The sequence below is a fragment of the Rhinopithecus bieti genome, unplaced genomic scaffold, assembly GCF_001698545.2.
Source record: "Rhinopithecus bieti isolate Rb0 unplaced genomic scaffold, ASM169854v2 scaffold_574, whole genome shotgun sequence".
NCBI classification, from domain to species: Eukaryota; Metazoa; Chordata; class Mammalia; order Primates; family Cercopithecidae; genus Rhinopithecus; species Rhinopithecus bieti.
The window spans coordinates 5,089,522-5,107,514 of NW_016803605.1; the positions used below are offsets into that span (position 1 = coordinate 5,089,522).

At 47.2% G+C, this 17,993-nt stretch overlaps 1 protein-coding gene across 1 annotated transcript in view; it reads left to right on the forward strand.

The window, feature by feature from the left end:
- Positions 1 to 16: 16 nt before the first annotated feature.
- Positions 17 to 17,993, forward strand: part of SBNO1 (strawberry notch homolog 1) — a 78,498-nt gene continuing 60,521 nt past the window's right edge. Inside the window, 3 exon segments of the mRNA XM_017889942.1 lie at positions 17 to 611; positions 15,400 to 15,434; positions 16,562 to 16,693. Of these exon segments, the coding sequence (XP_017745431.1) occupies positions 299 to 611; positions 15,400 to 15,434; positions 16,562 to 16,693 (480 nt within the window). The 5' untranslated portion in view covers positions 17 to 298.

Sequence of the window (17,993 nt, forward strand, 5' to 3'; positions counted from 1 at the left end):
CCCTGGCACGCGGACCTTCTTCCCGACAGGCCGCGGGGAAAAAAGGGCGGAGAAACAGAATTACCGCGAGCTCTCCGAGAGCGCCGGCGGAAACAGTAGTCATGTGACTCTCCTAGGTGGCCTTCGCCTTCCCCCCTCCCCCTTCTCGGAAACCCGGCCCCCTCACCCCTCGCCCACCCCAGAGCCGCGGTAATGGACCGTTTGGATTCCGGAATTCTCTTGGATCCAACAACTGGTACCGGGCTGAGGAGAGCCGGCGGAGTCTGTTTTTGGCGGCGAAAGCTGGGGGGTGGTCAAGATGGGGGGAATCATCTTCTTTCACCTAGGAGGGAGGCGGGGCGGAGAGAGGCGCAGAGAAGCGGGTGGGGGAGGAGGGAGGAAGTCACGTGAAGGCGTTGCGTGCGCGCGGCGCCTCATCCGTTGCCCCTCCCCCGCCCCTCCCGGCGGGGCGGGGGGGCTGGGGGAGGGGCGTCAAGATGGCGGCGGGGAGGTAGGCAGAGCCGGACGCCGCTGCTGCCGCCGCCACCGCCGCCTCCGCTCCAGTCGCCTCCGGTCCTTCAAACTCGCACCTCCCGGGAGGAGCTGTCCTGGCGCCGGGTCCCGCGGGGAAAGTAAGTCCTTCCCTTGGCCGTTTTCTCCTTCCACACTCCCCCTCCCGGACAGCCTCCCACTCCCACCCTCCTTGGGGGGCCGTGCGGGGCCAGGCTGGGGGGACAGACACCTCGCCCCGGCTTGGGGCCTCCCTCGCCGCTCGCCGCCCCCCGCTGCCGCGCGCTCCGGGGCCCTCGGGGCTTGGTCCCGGCGGCGGCGCCGTTGTACCCGCTTCCTCCGCTCGTCAGCGCAGGGCCCTGCTGTCGACGCTCATGGGGCTTTCGGGCTCCGGGGAGCCCCGCTGTCCCGGGCCGGAGGCATCCCCCTTGGACTGCGGGGCAGGGTCCGTGCACTCTGACTCCACTGGGTTCGCCCCTTTGGCTTCCGCCTCACAACCCGGGGGCTGCGGGTCCGGGACCCGCGAGGAAAGTAAGGTTCACATCCTTCCCAAGTCTTCTCTCCTGCCCCAGCGTTGCTCCCGGCTCTGGGCGAGGGAGGGAGGCAGGCGACAGGGTCGTCCTTCCTAAATCTGAACCCCACAGTGGCGGTCTCGTGCATGCCCCACTCTTGGGGCGGTAGGGAAGCCGCGGTGGACACGTGCAGGCTCCCTTCACGCCTCTCCCGGCGACTCGCGTAGTTCTGCCTCGGCGGGCGAGCTCACCTCCCAGACCGTCTCTAAGAATACACACAGAGGGGAACGGCAGTTGGGAATTTGCTTACTTTGAGAGCGTTTGGCATAACGAGCATCCAGAGTTCCCCAAAGCAGTGGATACCGGTGGTTTCCCAGAAGTGGCTTGGGTTCGGTTTAACCGCTGAGGAGATTTGGATGTTCCTAAACCCTTCTGATTGTTTCTTTCCTTACCCTGGCATCTAGCTCCTCCCCTTCCCACCCTTGCTTTGTGCTTCTGTTTGGTTAATGTTTGCGGACCACTAACTTGATCCTCGCACAGAGAAGCTCTTTTCATGTGAGTGCTCCGTTTACTGTGGGAGGCTTTTGTTTTGGGGAGTCGCTGGTTGAGAAACGTGGGAAAAGAACGGGCCAGAAAATGAGAGACAAATAAAGCAACGTTTTTATCCATTGAATTGCGCAGCCAATTGTAAGTGCACCCGGAAGTTTGTACTGAACACGTGTTGAGGGAAGGTTATAAACTGGTCCCCTTTGACCTTTGAAAGTTGGCAATTGTCATTTTATGTTGAGTTAAATGTTTCATATATTCCAGACAGCCAGAATTAGGCATGGAATATGGCTTCTAAAGAGTCAGTCAGCCAGGAGGGTACAGAGAGCTGTCAAATCCAGAGTGCCCCAGCAGGAATTGACTTAACACTTGCAGACAATTCTGTGAGGTGACAGTACAGAGGGATTCTATTTTCCACCATATTTTCTAGCAATCAGAATTGGTTTTCGTAAGCGTGGGGAAAGCTATCATCGTTGAACAGAAAATAGCAGAATTTCCTACTGGTGACTTAAGTGGGACATTAATTTTGCAAGAAAGGGAACATTTTCTCTCATCTTTTAGAGAAGTTGTTTCCAAAATTTTTCCTGTGGGAGACTTTACTTTTTTTCTCTGGCTTCTGCATTTTATATTCCATTCCAAGTTTGTTCCATATAATTGGCTTTATAATATTTATGTTATTTTTTAATTTTTGAGACAGGGTCCCCTCTGTTGCTCAAGCTGGAGTGCAGTGACCTGGTCATAGCTCACTGCAGCTTGAACTCTTGGGCTCAAGCAGTCGTCCCACTTCAGCCTCCGGAGTAGCTGGGACTACAGATGTGCACCACTACAGCAGCTGATTTTTTAAATTTTTTTGTAGAGAGGCAGGGGTCTGACCATGTTGGGAGGCAGCTACTGGCCTCAAGCAATCCTCAGGCCTCCGCTTCCCGAAGTGGTGGGATTACAGTCATGAGCCATAGTGCCTGGCCCCTTCAGAATCTTTTTTTTTTTTTTTCGAGACGGAGTCTCACTTTGTTACCCAGACAGGAAGGCAGTGGTACGAACTCGGCTCACCGCAACCTCTGCCTCCCGGGTTCAAACGATTTTCCTGCCTCAGTCTCCCTAGTAGCTGGGATTGCAGGCATGTACCACCACACCTGGCTAATTTTTTTTATATATTTGGCAGAAAGGAGTTTCACCCTGTTGGCCAGGCTGATCTCACACTAGTGACCTCAAGTGATCCTCTCACCTCTGTCTCCCAGAGTGCTGGGATTACAGCCGTGAGCCACCGCCCTTGGCCCCCCATCAGAATCTTTTTTTTTTTTTTGAGGTGGAGTCTCGCTGTGTCGCCCAGGCTGGAGTGCAGTGTCACAGCCTTGGCTCACTGCAGCCTCCGCCTCCTGCATTTAAGTGATTCTCCTGCCTCAGCCTCCCCAGTAGCTGGGACTACAGGAGTGTGCCACCATGCCCAGCTAATTTTCGTATTTTTAGTAGAGACGGGGTTTCACCATATTCACCAGGCTGGTCTCAAACTCCTGACCTGGTGATCCACCTGCCGTGGCCTCCCAAAGTGCTGGGATTACAAGTGTGAGCCACCGCGCCCGGCCTCAAAATCTTAAATAAAACTTAACTTTAGTTGCTGAAGGGGAGAGACTGAGTTAGTGGCCTACTATTCACTCGTTCATTGAATGCGGTTATATGTCAGGCAGTTTTGTAATTTTTTTTCCGACTGCGTCGCTCTGTCACCAGGGTGGAGTGCAGCGGTGTGATCTCGGCTCACTGCAACCTCCGCCTCCTGGGTTCAAGCGATTCTCCTGCCTCAGCCTCCTGAGTAGCTGGGATTATAGGCATGAGCCACCATGCCTGGCTAATTTCCTATTTTTAGTAGAGACGGGGTTTCTGCACGTTGGTCAAGCTGTTCTTGAATTCCCGACCTGAGGTGATCCACCCACCTCAGCCTCCCAAAGTGGGATTACAGGCGTGAGCCACCGCGCCCAGCCTTTTTAAAAATTTTTCATTTTTTATTTTTTTGAGACAGAGTCTTGCTCTGTCGCCCAGGCTGGAGTGCAGTGGTGTGATCTCTGCTCACTGCAACCTCCGCCACCCAGGTTCAAGCTATTCTCCTGCCTTAGCCCCCCAAGTAGCTGGGATTACAGGCGTGCGCCACCACACCCGGCTAAGTTTTGTTTTTTGTTTTTTTGTTTTTTTTTTTTGAGATGGAGTCTCGCTCTGTTGCCCAGGTTGGAGTGCAGTGGCGCGATCTCCACTCACTGCAAGCTCTGCCGCCTCCCGGGTTCATGCCATTCTCCTGCCTCAGCCTCCCTAGAAGCTGGGACTACAGGCACCCGCCAGCGCACCCAGCTAATTTTTTTGTATTTTTAGTAGAGACGGGGTTTCACCGTATTTGCCAGGATGGTCTCAATCTCCTAACCTCGTGATCCGCCTGCCTCAGCCTCCCAAAGTGCTGGGATTACAGGCGTGAGCCACCGCGCCCAGCTCTTTTTTGTTTTTGAGACAGAGTCTCACTCTGTTGTCCAGGCTGGAGTGCAGTGGCGCTATCTCAGCTCACTGCAAGCTCCGCCTCCTGGGTTCACACCATTCTCCCACCTCAACCTCCTGAGTAGCTGGGACTACAGGCGCCCGCCACCACGCCTGGCTAATTTTTTGTGCTTTTAGTAGAGACAGGGTTTCACAATGTTAGCCAGGATGGTCTCGATCTCCTGACCTCGTGATCCACCCGCCTTGGCCTCTCAAAGTGCTGGGATTACAGGCGTGAGCCACCGCGCCCAGCTCTTTTTTGTTTTGAGACAGAGTCTCACTCTGTTGTCCAGGCTGGAGTGCAGTGGCGCTATCTCAGCTCACTGCAAGCTCCGCCTCCTGGGTTCACACCATTCTCCCACCTCAACCTCCTGAGTAGCTGGGACTACAGGCGCCCGCCACCACGCCTGGCTAATTTTTTGTGCTTTTAGTAGAGACAGTGTTTCACAATGTTAGCCAGGATGGTCTCGATCTCCTGACCTCGTGATCCACCCGCCTTGGCCTCTCAAAGTGCTGGGATTACAGGCGTGAGCTACCGCGCCCGGCCTAATTTTTGTATTTTTGGTGGAGACGAGGTTTTCACATTTTGGCCAGGATGGTTTCAATCTCTTGACCTTGTGATCTGCCTGCCTCAGCCTCCCAAAGTGCTGGGATTATAGGCGTGAGTCTCTGCGCCTGGCCAATTTTTGTATTTTTAATAGGGACGGGACTTCACCATGATGGCCAGAATGGTCTCGATCTGATCTGGTGGTCTGTCCGCGTTGGCCTCCCAAAGTGCTGAGATTACAGGCGTGAGCCACTGTGCCCAGCCTGTATGTTTTAAGTGCCTTGCTGAAAGTACTATTTAAAAAGGGGCAGCGTGCAGATTCATTTTATGCTTTAAAAAGTGGTTTACCTCGACCGAGCGCAGTGGTGCATGCCTGTAATCCCGCTACTTTGGGGGGCTAAGACTGGTGGATCACGAGATCAGGAGATCCAGACCATCCTGGCTAACAACCCCTGTCTGTTAAAAATGCAAAAAGTTAGATGGGTGTGGTGACCTGCACCTGTAATCCCAGCTACTCAGGAGGCTGAGGCAGGAGAATCACTTGAACCCGAGAGGCAGAGGTTGCAGTGAGCCGAGATTCGGCCACTGCACTCCAGCTTTGTTGACACAGTGAGACTGTCTCAAAAGAAAAAAAATAGTGGTTTATCTCAAAGAGTTTAGCTACAGATATGTTTGGGCATTTCTTAGCATCTAAATTGAGCTTTGATTTGTGACTTACCACCTGTGAAGATGGAGAACACTCAGGACTAGACTTACTGAGTAACCGCACATTCCATGAGGCTCTGTAGGTTCCCATGCTTTGCCTTTTTTTTTTTTTTTTTTTTTTTGAGATGGTGTTTCTCTCTTGTCACCCAGGCTGGAGTGCAGTGGCGCAACCGTGGCTCACCTGCAAGCTCCGCATCCCAGGTTCAAGGAATTCTCCTGCCTCAGCCTCCCAAGTAGCTGGGATTAACAGGAGCCCACCACTACACCTGACTAATTTTTTTTTGTATTTTCAGTAGAGATGGGGTTTCACCATGTTGGCCAGGCTGATGTCAAACTCCTGACCTCAGGTGACCAACTGGCTTGGCCTCCCAAACTGCTGGGATTACAGGATTGAGCCACCATGCCTGGCCAAAGATAATTTTTAAGAGTAATTACTTTTGCATTAAACACCAATTAATAACTGTCTAAAATGATGTAATCCTAAAGTTTTTGCAGTTGTCTTTGTTTTTATATGCTGATTGACAGATCCAATTTGTTGTGGCTTGAACTCACCAAGTAATAAGACAACCTTAGAGATTCCACTGAAATTTCCTTAAATGGAAAGGATGGGCTCTTGAAGATCAGGAATTCTCTTTTACAAATAAGATACGGTATGAAACATATCAAATTAACTTATTTATTGGGAGGCACTATATAGATTAGAGCCATGGTTTTCAAATGTTTTTATTGCATCCCGCAGTAAGAAATGTGGTTTACATTGTGACCTGGTATATATATACACATATAAATATATATATGTTTTTTTGAGACGGAGTCTCGCTCTGTTGCCCAGTCTGGAGTGCAGGAGTGCAATCTTGGCTCACCGCAACCTCCGCCTCCTGGGTTCAAGTGATTCTCCCACCTCAGCATTTCAAGTAACTGGGATTACAGGTATGCCACCATGCCCAGCTAATTTTTTTGTGTATTTAGTAAAGACGTATATGTATACGTTGACCAGTGTATGTGTTGGCCAGGCTGGTCTTGAACTCCTGGCTTCAAATGACCTCGTCTTGGCCTCCCAAAGTGCTGGGATTACAGGAGTGAGCCACTGCACTCGGCCTATACTGAGATATTTTAAGATGCTGATACAGTAGACTGGGTGCAGTGGCTTATGCCTGTAATCCCGACACTTTGGGAGGCTGAGGCGGGCTGATCACGAGGTCGGGAGATCGAAACCATCCTGGCTAACCCAGTGAAACCCTGTCTCTACTAAAAATACAAAAAAATTAGCCGGGCATGGTGGTGGGTGCCTATAGTCTCAGCTACTTAGCAGACTAAAGCAGGAGACTCACTTGAACCCGGGAAGCAGAGCTTGCAGTGAGCCAAGATCTCGCTACTGCACTCCAGCCTGGGTGACAGAGCCAGACTCCGTCTCAAAAAAACAAAACAAAACACTAAATTGATTTGACAACCTGCTAATGTGTTGTGATCAGTAGTTTGCAAAGTACTGGAACAGGGTTGGGAGTACAGGATCTTGGAGTGACTGTGGTGTCAGACCTTCTGAATTTGTAGTTCTATTCCAAGCTCACTTTGTTGTTACTTTGTTGTATTTCATTTTTCTAAGCCTTAGTTTCTTAAATGTGATAAAGAGATAATGGGTTAGCATTTGATACTCATGGTTGTCTTGAGGGTTAAAAGAAAAAAGCCCAGCCACACATGGGTTGAGCATCCCTAATCTGAATATTCAAAATCTGAGATGTTAAAAATCTGAAACTTGCAGCACTGACATGATGCCACAAGTGGGAAATTCCACTCTTGACCTCACATTAGTGATCACAGTCCAAATGCAGTCAACACTTTGTGTACGTTTTAAGGTATTGTTTAAAATTATCTTCGGGCTATGTCTGTCAGGTGTATATGAAGCATTAGTGTATTTTGTGTTTAGATTTGGGTTCCATCTCTAGGATACCTCATTATGTATGTGCAGGTATTCCAAAATACAAAAAACCCTGGGTCACTTCTGGTTCCAAGTTTCAGATACGGGAAGCTCAGCCTATAGTAAGAATCAAGACAATTGATCGTCTGAATTTGACTAGTGATAATCAAGAAAGTTGTTTAATTCCCCCAACTCAATTATTTGTGTATTGCTTTTGTAAGGGACTTTTGTGGCTTTGTATATAATTTGCACATTCCTTTGTAAGTATCTTCTTCCTGCAGGTTTTGCAGTGGGTTACTTGACCAAGCAAGGTCCTGTGAAGGGCCTGTTGAGAAGTATACGTTGCATTCTTTGTTGTTTTTGTTTTGTTTGTTTTTTGAGATGGAGACTCGCTCTTTTGCCAGGTTGGAGTGCAGTGGCGCGACCTCAGCTCACTGTAACCTCCACCTTCCGGGTTCAGGCAATTCTCCTGCCTCAGCCTCCTGAGTAGCTGGGACTACAGGCACCCGCCACCATGCCCAGCTAGTTTTTGTATTTTTCGTAGAGATGGAGTTTCATCATGTTGGCCAGGATGGTCTCAATCTCTTGACCTCATGATCTGCCTGCCTCAGCCTCCCAAAGTGCTAGGATTACAGGTATGAGCCACCATGCCTGGCTGTTTGTTGTTTCGAGATGGAGTCCCACTCTGTCGCCCAGGCTGGAGTGCAATGGCGCAATCTCGGCTCACTGCAACCTTCACCCCGTGCGTTCTGGTGATTCTCCTGCCTCAGCCTCTTATTACAGGCGTGCGCCACCATGCCTGGCTACTTTTTGTATTTTTAGTAGAGATGGGGTTTCACCATGTTGACAGGCTGGTCAGGTCTTGAACTCCTGACCTCAGGTGATCTGCCCATCTTGCCCTCCCAAATTGCTGGGATTACAGGCATGAGCCACCGTGCCCAGAGCAGATTACATTCTTTTAGGTAAAGGAAATTCTTGTAAACTAACTTATTTGTAACAGCTGTTTCTTTCTCCTGATGGTCTTAAGAGTCTACTGCACACAGTAGACACTTAATATATATTGATGAACTGCATCTCTTAACTGGATCATCCTAAAATTCTTTTTTTTTTTGGAAACAGAATTTCACTTTTGCTGCCCAGGCTGAAGTGCAGTGTCACGATTTCGGCTCACTGCAACCTCTGCCTCCCAGGTTTAAGTGATTCTCCTGCCTCAACCTCCCAAGTAGCTGCTATTACAGGCATCCACCACCACACCCAGCTAATTTTGTATTTCTATTAGAGATGGGGTTTCTCCATTTGGTCAGGCTGGTCTCGAACTCCTGACCTCAGGTGATCTGCCCACCTCGGTCTCCAAAGTGCTGGGATTACAGGCGTGAGCCACCGTGCCCGACCCCATTATCTTAAAATTCTTCAACTAAATGTCAGTCATATCACAGCTGCATAAAAACACAGATAAAGCTGAATCTTGAATCAGACATGCTTAGCACTCTAAGGAGAAAAAAATTCTCTTTGTTATTAGCTAAGGTGAAGATATTTGCTAAGTGATACTATCTGTGCACATTTTAAAATGTCCACCAGTTTGTTCTAGATTTAATAACTGATTGGTCAAGTTGGATGTGTAGCAGTAACAGTTCTAGATAAAAAGGGACTAGTATTTTATATAATTAACATGAGCAGGGCACGGTGGCTCACGCTTGTAATCCCAGCACTGTGGGAGGCTGAGGCGGATGGATCACTTGAGGTCAGGAGTTTGAGACCAGCCTGGCCAACATGGTAAAACCCGTCTCTACTAAAAATACAAAAAAATTAGCTGGGCGTGGTGGCACGTGCCTGTAATACCAGCTATTCTGGAGTCTGAGGCAGGAGAATTGCTTGAACCCGGCCGGGCATATTCAAGGTTGCAGTGAGCCGAGATGGTGCCATTGCACTCTAGCTTGGGTGGCGGAACGAGACTCCATCTCAAAAAAACAAACAAAAAAACCCAAAGACTAGTATGAAAGTTAATTATTTAATGGATTGCTAACAAAGTTTGTATTCTGGGGAATAAAGTGCTGAATCAGTGATGTGGGAGTAAACATCTTTTTTGGATGAAATACTAATATATATAAAAATGATAGTAGCTAGCTAGTAGTTAATATTTACTTACTCCTGGTATTATTGCATTTACTTGACACAGCAATCCTATGAAGGAAGTTCTATTTGTATCATTTTAAGATGAGGAAACTGAGTCAGAGAGGTTCTCACTTGACCATATCATACTACTAGTGGGCAGTGCAGCCAGTATTTGAACCTAGGCATTTTGTCCAACTCCATAATCTCCTCAGCCACTGTGGTGTGCTACTGCTGTTGTGGACATATCCCTCATGTCTGCTCAGAGCTGTGGAGATTCGTTGTAGGTCTGAGCAAGAGGAACCTTGTCCCCCTTGGTAACTTTGTGTTGATATTCTGAATGGGAACTGTATCCTTTCATTCTTCCGGTTGGCTATTGTTTCTCAGTGTTCTCTTCCTGCCAAAACTAGCACTTAAGTTTTTCTCTACTGCTGTAGCTTGGTGTCTTATGTATCATAGAAGTTTTCAGAGGTGTACTATTTTGAAATAGGTCATGTTTTCAAATGCATTTGTTTATTTTTCATTTTTGGGGCACAAGGTCTCACTCTGTCACCCAGCCTGGAATGCAGTGCCATGAACATGCCTCACTGCAGCTTCAGCCTACTAGGCTCAAGGGATCCTCTTGTCTCAGCCTTCCAAGTAGCTGGGGCCACAGCCACATGTCACTGCGCCCAGCTAATTTTTCGAGGTTTGTTTTTAGTTATTTTTTTGAGACGGAGTCTCGCTCTCTCACCCAGGCTGGAGTGCAGTGGTGTGATCTTGGCTCACTGCAACCTCCGCCTCCCAGGTTCAAGCGATTCTCCTGCCTCAGCCTCCTGAAATGTTGGGATTACAGGCGCCCACCACCACGCCTGGCTATTTTTTGTATTTTTAGAGGAGACGGAGTTTTACCACGTTGGCCAGGATAGTCTCAAACTCATGACCTCAGGTGAGCCACCGTGCCCAGCATTTTAAAATTTTTATTATTTTTTATTTATTTTTAAGAAACAGGGTCTCAGCTGGGCATGGTGGATTATGCTTGTAATCCCAGCACTTTGGGAGGCTGAGGCGGGCGGATCACGAGGTCAGTAGATCGAGACCATCCTGGCCAACACGGTGAAACCCTGTCTCTACTAGAAGTACAAAAATGAGCTGGGCGTGGTGGTGTGGGCCTGTAGTCCCAGCCACTTGGGAGGGTGAGGCAGGAGAATTGCTTGAACCTGGGAGGCAGAGGGTGCAGTGAACTGAGATCGCGCCACTGCACTCCAGCCTGGGCGACAGAGCAAGACTCCGTCTCAAAAAAAAAAAGAAAAGAAACAGGGTCTCCCTTTGTTGCCCAGACTGGCTTCAAACTTCTGGACTAAAGTGATCCTCCTTCCTTAGCCTCCCAAAGTGCTCGGATTATAGGTGTGAGTCACCACACCCAGCTTTCACATGTATTTATCATAAAAATTGAACTCTTTTTTTTGTCCATTGTTTGAGAGAGAGAGACCTTCTGTGGTTAGTAACTTGGGTTTGTTAGACTGCTCCATGGTAAATGTCATCTGAGGTCTATGAACTCCTTTGTAGACACACTAGCACAGTTCTCTTGTACCTCACAGTATTTGCATTTATATTGTGCTTTGTGGCTTCAGAGTGAAAATGTTTTTCCTCTTGTGAACAGGTCTTATTGGTAGAATGAGGAGGAGATTGGCTAATATGTTTTTAAGGGCTCTCAGCTTGAGCACCAAAATTCTGTGAGTCTGTAATAGTTTCAGAGTGGAAATATGATTAAATACTAAGGGTTTTTGCCTAATGGAGTTAGAGAATGGGATAGATGTTCTCTCTGTATCCCTTTTTCCTCCTTCACTCTGCAAAAAAAGAACAAATAGAGAATTTGTGCCTGTTTGGCTGAGAAATGATCCCTAGTATTCCATTTATGTATGAGATGTATATTAAGATTAAAATCTCTTTCATTAATAGCTTGTAAAAGACAGTGTCTTTTACAGACATTTCTATTCCCAGGTCATTCATCAGATTAGAGGGTCTTAAATTGTTATTTATTTTAATTGACCAGTAAAAATTATCTATATGGTGTACAACATATTTTCGTGTATATACATATACATTTTGGAATGGCTAAGTCAAATTGTGATTCCTACGAGTGAGTTCTAAGCTGGTCACTAATAGTTATTTGTAACCATTGCTATCTTTCGTACATGAACATCAAAAAGTTTCTCAGTAAAATTTTTTTGTACTTAAATGGTCATTGTTAAGAAAACATATTTCAGGCCGGGCGCGGTGGCTCAAGCCTGTAATCCCAGCACTTTGGGAGCCCGAGATGGGCGGATCACGAGGTCAGGAGATCGAGACGATCCTGGCTAACACGGTGAAACCCCGTCTCTACTAAAATACAAAAAAAAAAAAAACTAGCTGGGCGAGGTGGCGGGCGCGTGTAGTCCCAGCTACTCCGCAGGCTGAGGCAGGAGAATGGCGTAAACCCGGGAGGCGGAGCTAGCAGTGAGCTGAGATCCGGCCACTGCACTCCAGTCTGGGCGACAAAGCGAGACTCCCGTCTCAAAAAAAAAAAAAAAAAAAACATAATTCAGAAAGCTCTCATGAACTAATACTTTGCAGTGAATATGCATTTCATTCATGGCATCTCTACACTTTTGAATATTACTAGATAGGGCTTGTATAGTTCATGAACTGATGGATCCCGTGGCCTGCAGGGGCTCTATGTCTGTAGTTTTGGAAGTCACTGCATTAAAACAATGTACTTCTGTTTCAAATATAAATAAATCGTTTCCAGTTTTTATTTTAAAGAGATGACATTTTGATAGTCTCCAGAGTTCTATTAATCTGGGTCAAGATTATCTGTAGCCAGTGGGCCAAGACTGTATTTTGGTCTCAATGAAGTATTTTATGATTGAAAATGTTAAAAGCATTGATTTAGAGCTCTAGGTACTTGTTCATATTATGCAGTAGGATAATTTGTAAAAGTACGGTCAAATGCGTGTATATCAGAAAAATTAGTTAACTTGGTCTTTTTTGAATCATAAGGTCATCAGGCAAACAACTTTATTTGAAATCTATATTGGGACATTTCTCCTGTTTCCTCTGTCATTTAGTTCATGTTATTTATATCTTGCTGTCTAATACTTTATCCCCCCTCCAATTTTAATTTCAATCTGGCGTTTATTCTGAAATAATGAAATAGCGTAGTTTACCAACATCAACTTCATCCACTCATTGGAAGGAAAACTTCATGGACTTTGGGAGTTTGAACTATCTAGTTTCTAATCTTCTACCACTCCCTGCGTGAGTGAACTTCGGTAGATAATTTAAATTTTCTGACCCTCAGTTTCAGCTCTTAAATTATATTACCGATCTCACTCAGGGTTGTTTTGGGCTTGAGTATGATGTTTATGAAGAATTTAACACTGTGTTAGGCTTGTTTCCTTCCTTCCTCACTCCCTGCCCAAAATGGTTTTCTTCCTTAGGTTGCTTTTCCTTTTTCTGGAAAATTCTGGAGAAATCTCCTTTGGAAGGCTGGGCATGGTGGCGCACACCTGTGATCCTAGCACTTTGGAAGGCCGAGGTGGGCGGACTGCCTGAGCCCAGGAGTTTGAGACCAGCCTGGGCAACATGGTGAAACTCCGTCTCTACTAAAATACAAAAAATTAGCCAGGCATAGTGGCGGGCGGCTGTAGTCCAGTTACTCAAGAGGCTGAGGCAGGAGCATTGCTTGAACCTGGAAGGCGGAGTTTGCAATGAGCCGAGATCGCATCGCTGCGCTCCAGCCTGGGAGACAGAGGGAGACTCTGTCTCCAAAAAATCTCCTTTGGGGTATCTGCTCTTCCTCCCACCCTTTTACACAGTGGTCTGCCCTCAGTTTCATTCTGGATATCTGGTTTTCACCTTAAACTCACTCATGTTTCCATTAGAACATCTGTCTAAATGATACACAAACGTAGGTGACATAGACACGGTAGAGGATTTCTTTGTTAAATGCTTTCTCCTGAAGCAGTTATTACGTGCTAGAAGTCATGCTCGGGCCAGGCACAGTGGCTCACGGCCTGTAATCCCAGCACTTAGGGAGGCCAAGGTGGGTAGTTCACCTGCGGTCAGGAGTTCGAGACCAGCCTGGCCAACATCGTGAAACCCTGTCTTTACTAAAAAATACAAGAATTGCCGGGCGCAGTGGCTCACGCTGTAATCCCAGCACTTTGGGAGGCCGAGGTGGGCGGATCACGAGGTCAGGAGATGGAGACGATCCTGGCTAACACGGTGAAACCCTGTCTATACTAAAAATACAAAAAATTAGCCAGGCGTGGTGGTGCGCACCCGTCGTCCCAGCTACTTGGAGGCTGAGGCAGGAGAATGGCATGAACCCGGGAGGTGGAGCTTGCAGTGAGCTGAGATGGTGCCACTGCACTCCAGTCTGGGCGACAAAGCGAGACTCCGTCTCAAAAAAAAAAAAAATACAAAAATTAACCAGGCGTGTTGGCGGGCACTACTTGGGAGGGTGAGGCAGGAGCATCAGCCTAGGAGGCAGAGGTTGCAGTGAGCGGAGACCGTGCCATTGTACTCCCCCTTGGGCAACAAGAGCGAAACTGCGTAGTCATGCTCATTGTGCTCTTGGTTAATGCCATTTTTGTAGAACATCACGAAACACTGACATTTAATTTTATCACAGTCAGAACAAATGGACTAGCTGAAAATCAGTATATTTATGTAATGTGAAATTAGTTTTCTGAGAAGAGTACAGATTTTTCATAAGTATGTTTGTATATGTAAATTGGTTATTTCAGAGAAATTAATGAGAAAAGTTAAAATTTAGAAAGCTCTTTTTTCCCCCTATAAAATGGGGAAAATCCATGGCAGCAGAATACTTTAGTCTGGCCCCTGAGATTATAGTTGGAAAAACCTCCAAACTAAAATCTGTCTACTTCAAATTGGCTTTAGTCCCCCCCAACCCCCTGCCCCCCTCAAACTCCATAGAATTCATCCTTCAAGTCTTCTAGGCTCAACGTTTTTTTTTTCTTTTCTCTTGTCTTAGCTCTAACCATTCATCAGCTCATACTTTTTCTCTGGTGTGCTTCATATTCTCGCTTCCATTTTGAGTATTTAAGCTAAATCTGATGGATTTAGCTCCCTAAGTATCTTGGATTCCATTTCCGCTTCTCTCTGCCCCATATAGTTATAATACATCTCTCTCATGGTCAGCTGTGGCAGTTTCCCAAGATGTCTTTCTACTCCAGGTCTTGTTCTGCCCCCTCTTAGTTTGTTTCCACATTGCTGTTGACAAATCTTTCTATTTTTTTCTTTCTTTACTGAGTTGGGCGGGGGCGTCTTACTCTGTAGCCCAGGCTGGAGTGCAGTGGTGCCATCACAGCTCCCTGCTGTCTCCAACTCCTGGGCTCAGGTTCCTCCCAAGTGGCTGGAACTACAGGCCTGCACCACCACACTTGGCTAATTAAAAAAGTTTTTTTTTTTTTTTTTTTTTTTTTTTTTTTTGCAGACAGAGCTCTCGCTCTGTCGGCCCAACAGGGCTGTGAAGTGCAGTCTGGCCCGGATCTCAGGCTCACTGGCAAAGGCTGCGGCGGCCTCCCAGGTTCACGCTATTCTCTGCCTCAGCTTCCGAGTACTGGGAGCTACAGGCGGCCCGCACCGCGCAGTCGCCCGGCTAGTTTTTTTTTGTAAACTTTTTAGTAGAGACGGGTTCAGCCGCGCGCGTGTTACCAGGAGGTCTGCGATCATCCTGACCTCGTGATCCACGAGGCGGAGCCCCCCGCCGGCCCGCGCCCACACGCGGCGCCCAGCCACGTCAGCGCCCCGGTCGCCGTCTGGGCCTCCCAAAGTGCTGGGATTACGCCTTGAGCCACCGCGCCTGGCAAAAAAAATTTTTTAAATTAGATTTGGGGTCTCCAGGCAGGTCTTGATTGAACTCCTGGCCTCAAGCTAACCTCCTATACCTCCACTTTGGTGCTGGGATTACAGACTTGAGCCACAGTGCCCCGATGAGTAATCTTTCTAAGTCACAAATTTACTGTGTCAAGTCTTCAATCAGAAAACTTGTTAGTAATCCCTGTTTCCCACAGGAGCAAGTGGACTCTCCACCGTGGTGTACAAAGCTGTAGGTGATACTTCATCTCTTGCCATTTCCTACCTGAGACCCATACTTCTGTTCTGAGCTTCCATACCGTAGCCATGTTGAATTAACTCCAGAGGTTTTCTCTTTTCTTTTCTTTTTTCTTTTTTTTTTTTTTTGAGATGCAGTCTCGCTCTGTCACCCAGGCTGGAGTGCAGTGGCACAATCTTGGCTCACTGCAACCTCCACCTGTTGGTTCAAGCGATTTTTCCTGCCTCAGCCTCCGGAGAAGCTGGGATTACAACGTGTGGCTAATTTTTGTATTTTTGGTAGAGGCAAGGTTTCACCATTTTGGCCAGGCTGGTCTCAAACTTCTGAACTCAGGTGATCCACCTGGCTTGGCCTCCCAGTGTGCTGGGATGACAGGTGTGAGCCACTGCACCTGGCCTCCAGCCATAGTTTTTTTTTTTTTTTTTTTTGAGACAGAGTCTGGTTCTGTCACCCAGGCCGGAGTGCAATGGCGCGATCTCGGCTCACTGCAAGCTCCACCTCCCAGGTTCACACCATTCTCCTGCCTCAGCCTCCCGAGTGCCTGGGACTACAGGCGCCTGCCATCACGCCTGGCTAATTTTTCTATTTTTAGTAGAGACAGGGTTTCACCATGTTAGCCAGGATGGTCTCGATCTCCTGACCTTGTGATCCACCTGCCTCAGCCTCCTGAAGTGCTGGGATTACAGGCGTGAGCCACGTGCCCTGCCGCCTCCAGCCATAGTTTTTAAAGCATGTCAAATTCTTTCATGCCTCTATGTTTTGAATGCGTAGTCCAGAGGATCCTGGTCCACCTGATGATTCCCTGAGGCTCTGCTGCTTTGTCATCTTTATAACATCTCTGCTTCCACAAAGTTCATTATTTCCTTCTCTGTTCCCGTAGCCTTTTGTAGACATATACTCGTGCTGTTGTGATTTATGTACTTCTCTATCCTTTCTATTTTTGAATGAGCTTGGGATCCAAGACTATTTCTCTTTTATCCTCTTTGCCTGACACATGGCAGGTTCTTCATTAATATTGAATGAATGGGTCTAGTAGAGATTGTTGGATTGTTTATATTTAGAGGGGAGTTAATATTTGTCATTTTTGTTTTTATGTTAATATTTAATATTTCATTTTAAAGATGGTGGAACCAGGGCAAGATTTACTGCTTGCTGCTTTGAGTGAGAGTGGAATTAGTCCGAATGACCTCTTTGATATTGATGGTGGAGATGCAGGGCTTGCAACTCCAATGCCTACCCCATCAGTTCAGCAGGTAAGAGTTTTCCAAAGCCTCTCTTTCTTGGCGATTTCTGCTTACAGTACTTTTTTTTTTTTTTTTTTTTTGAGATAGTCTCACTCTGTGGCCCAGACTGGAGTGCAGTGGTGCAGTCATGGCTCACTGAAGCCTCGACCTCCCAGGCCCAAGCAGTCCTTCTGCCTCAGCCCCTTAAGTAGCTGGGACTATAGGTACACGCCACCACGCCCAGCTAATTTTTTGTCTTTTTTGTAGAGACAGCATTTGCCATGTTGCCCCAGGCTGGTCTTGAACTCCTGAGCTCAAGCGATTGCCCACCTCAGCCTCCCAAAGTGTTGGGATTACAGGTGCGAGCCAAGCTCGGCCCAATTTTAAATATACTTGTGAAGCCTTAATTTTAGATACATGTGTTAATTTTTTTTTTTTTTTTTTGAGACAGAGTCTCACTCTGTTGCCCAGGCTGGACTGCAGTGGTGGCATCTCGGCTCACTGCGACCTCTCCCTCCTGGGTTCAAAATTCTCTTGCCTCACTCAGCCTCCTGAGTAGTTGGGATTATAGGTGTGGGCCACCACGCCCGGCTAATTTTTGTATTTTCAGTAGAGATGGGGTTTCACCATGTTGTTCAAGCTGGTCTTGAACTCCTGACCTTGTGATCTGCCTGCCTCAGCCTCCCAAAGTGCTGGGATTACAGGTGTGAGCCACTGTGCCCGGCTGAATGTTATTTTTATGTTGATATTCACTTTGATTTATGAGGCAAAAAATAACACTTTTTCTGCTTTGATATTATAAATGTACAGACAGTGTAAGAGATGTTTAGTGTTCTTGTGGGAGTATCTTTAATTTCCTTAATAGTTGTTTAATTATTTAGGGATATTCTTCTGTGACTTCACCACATACATTCTCTGAAAGCAAAAATGTAAGATTCTGGCTGGGCACGGTATCTCATGCCAGTAATCCCAGCACTTAGGGAGGCTGAGACTGAAGGATTGCTTGAGCCCAGGAGTTTGAGACCAGCCTGGGCAACGTAGCGAGACCTTGTCTCTACAAAAAGTTAAATAAAATTAGCTGGCCGTAGTTGTGTGTGCTTGATGTCCCAGCTACCCAGGAGGCTAAGGTGGGAGGATCGCTTGAGGTCAGGAGTTTGAGGCTATTGTGAGTTGTTATCGTTCCACTGTACTTTAGCTTGGGTGACAGAGCAAGACCTTGTTTCTGAAAAATAAAAAAATAGACTGGTCCAAGTGCAGTGTTGTTTATAGCTAATTGATCACAGCCAGTTACAGATTTCTTCTCCTCTACTCCCACCTGACTAACCTTAAA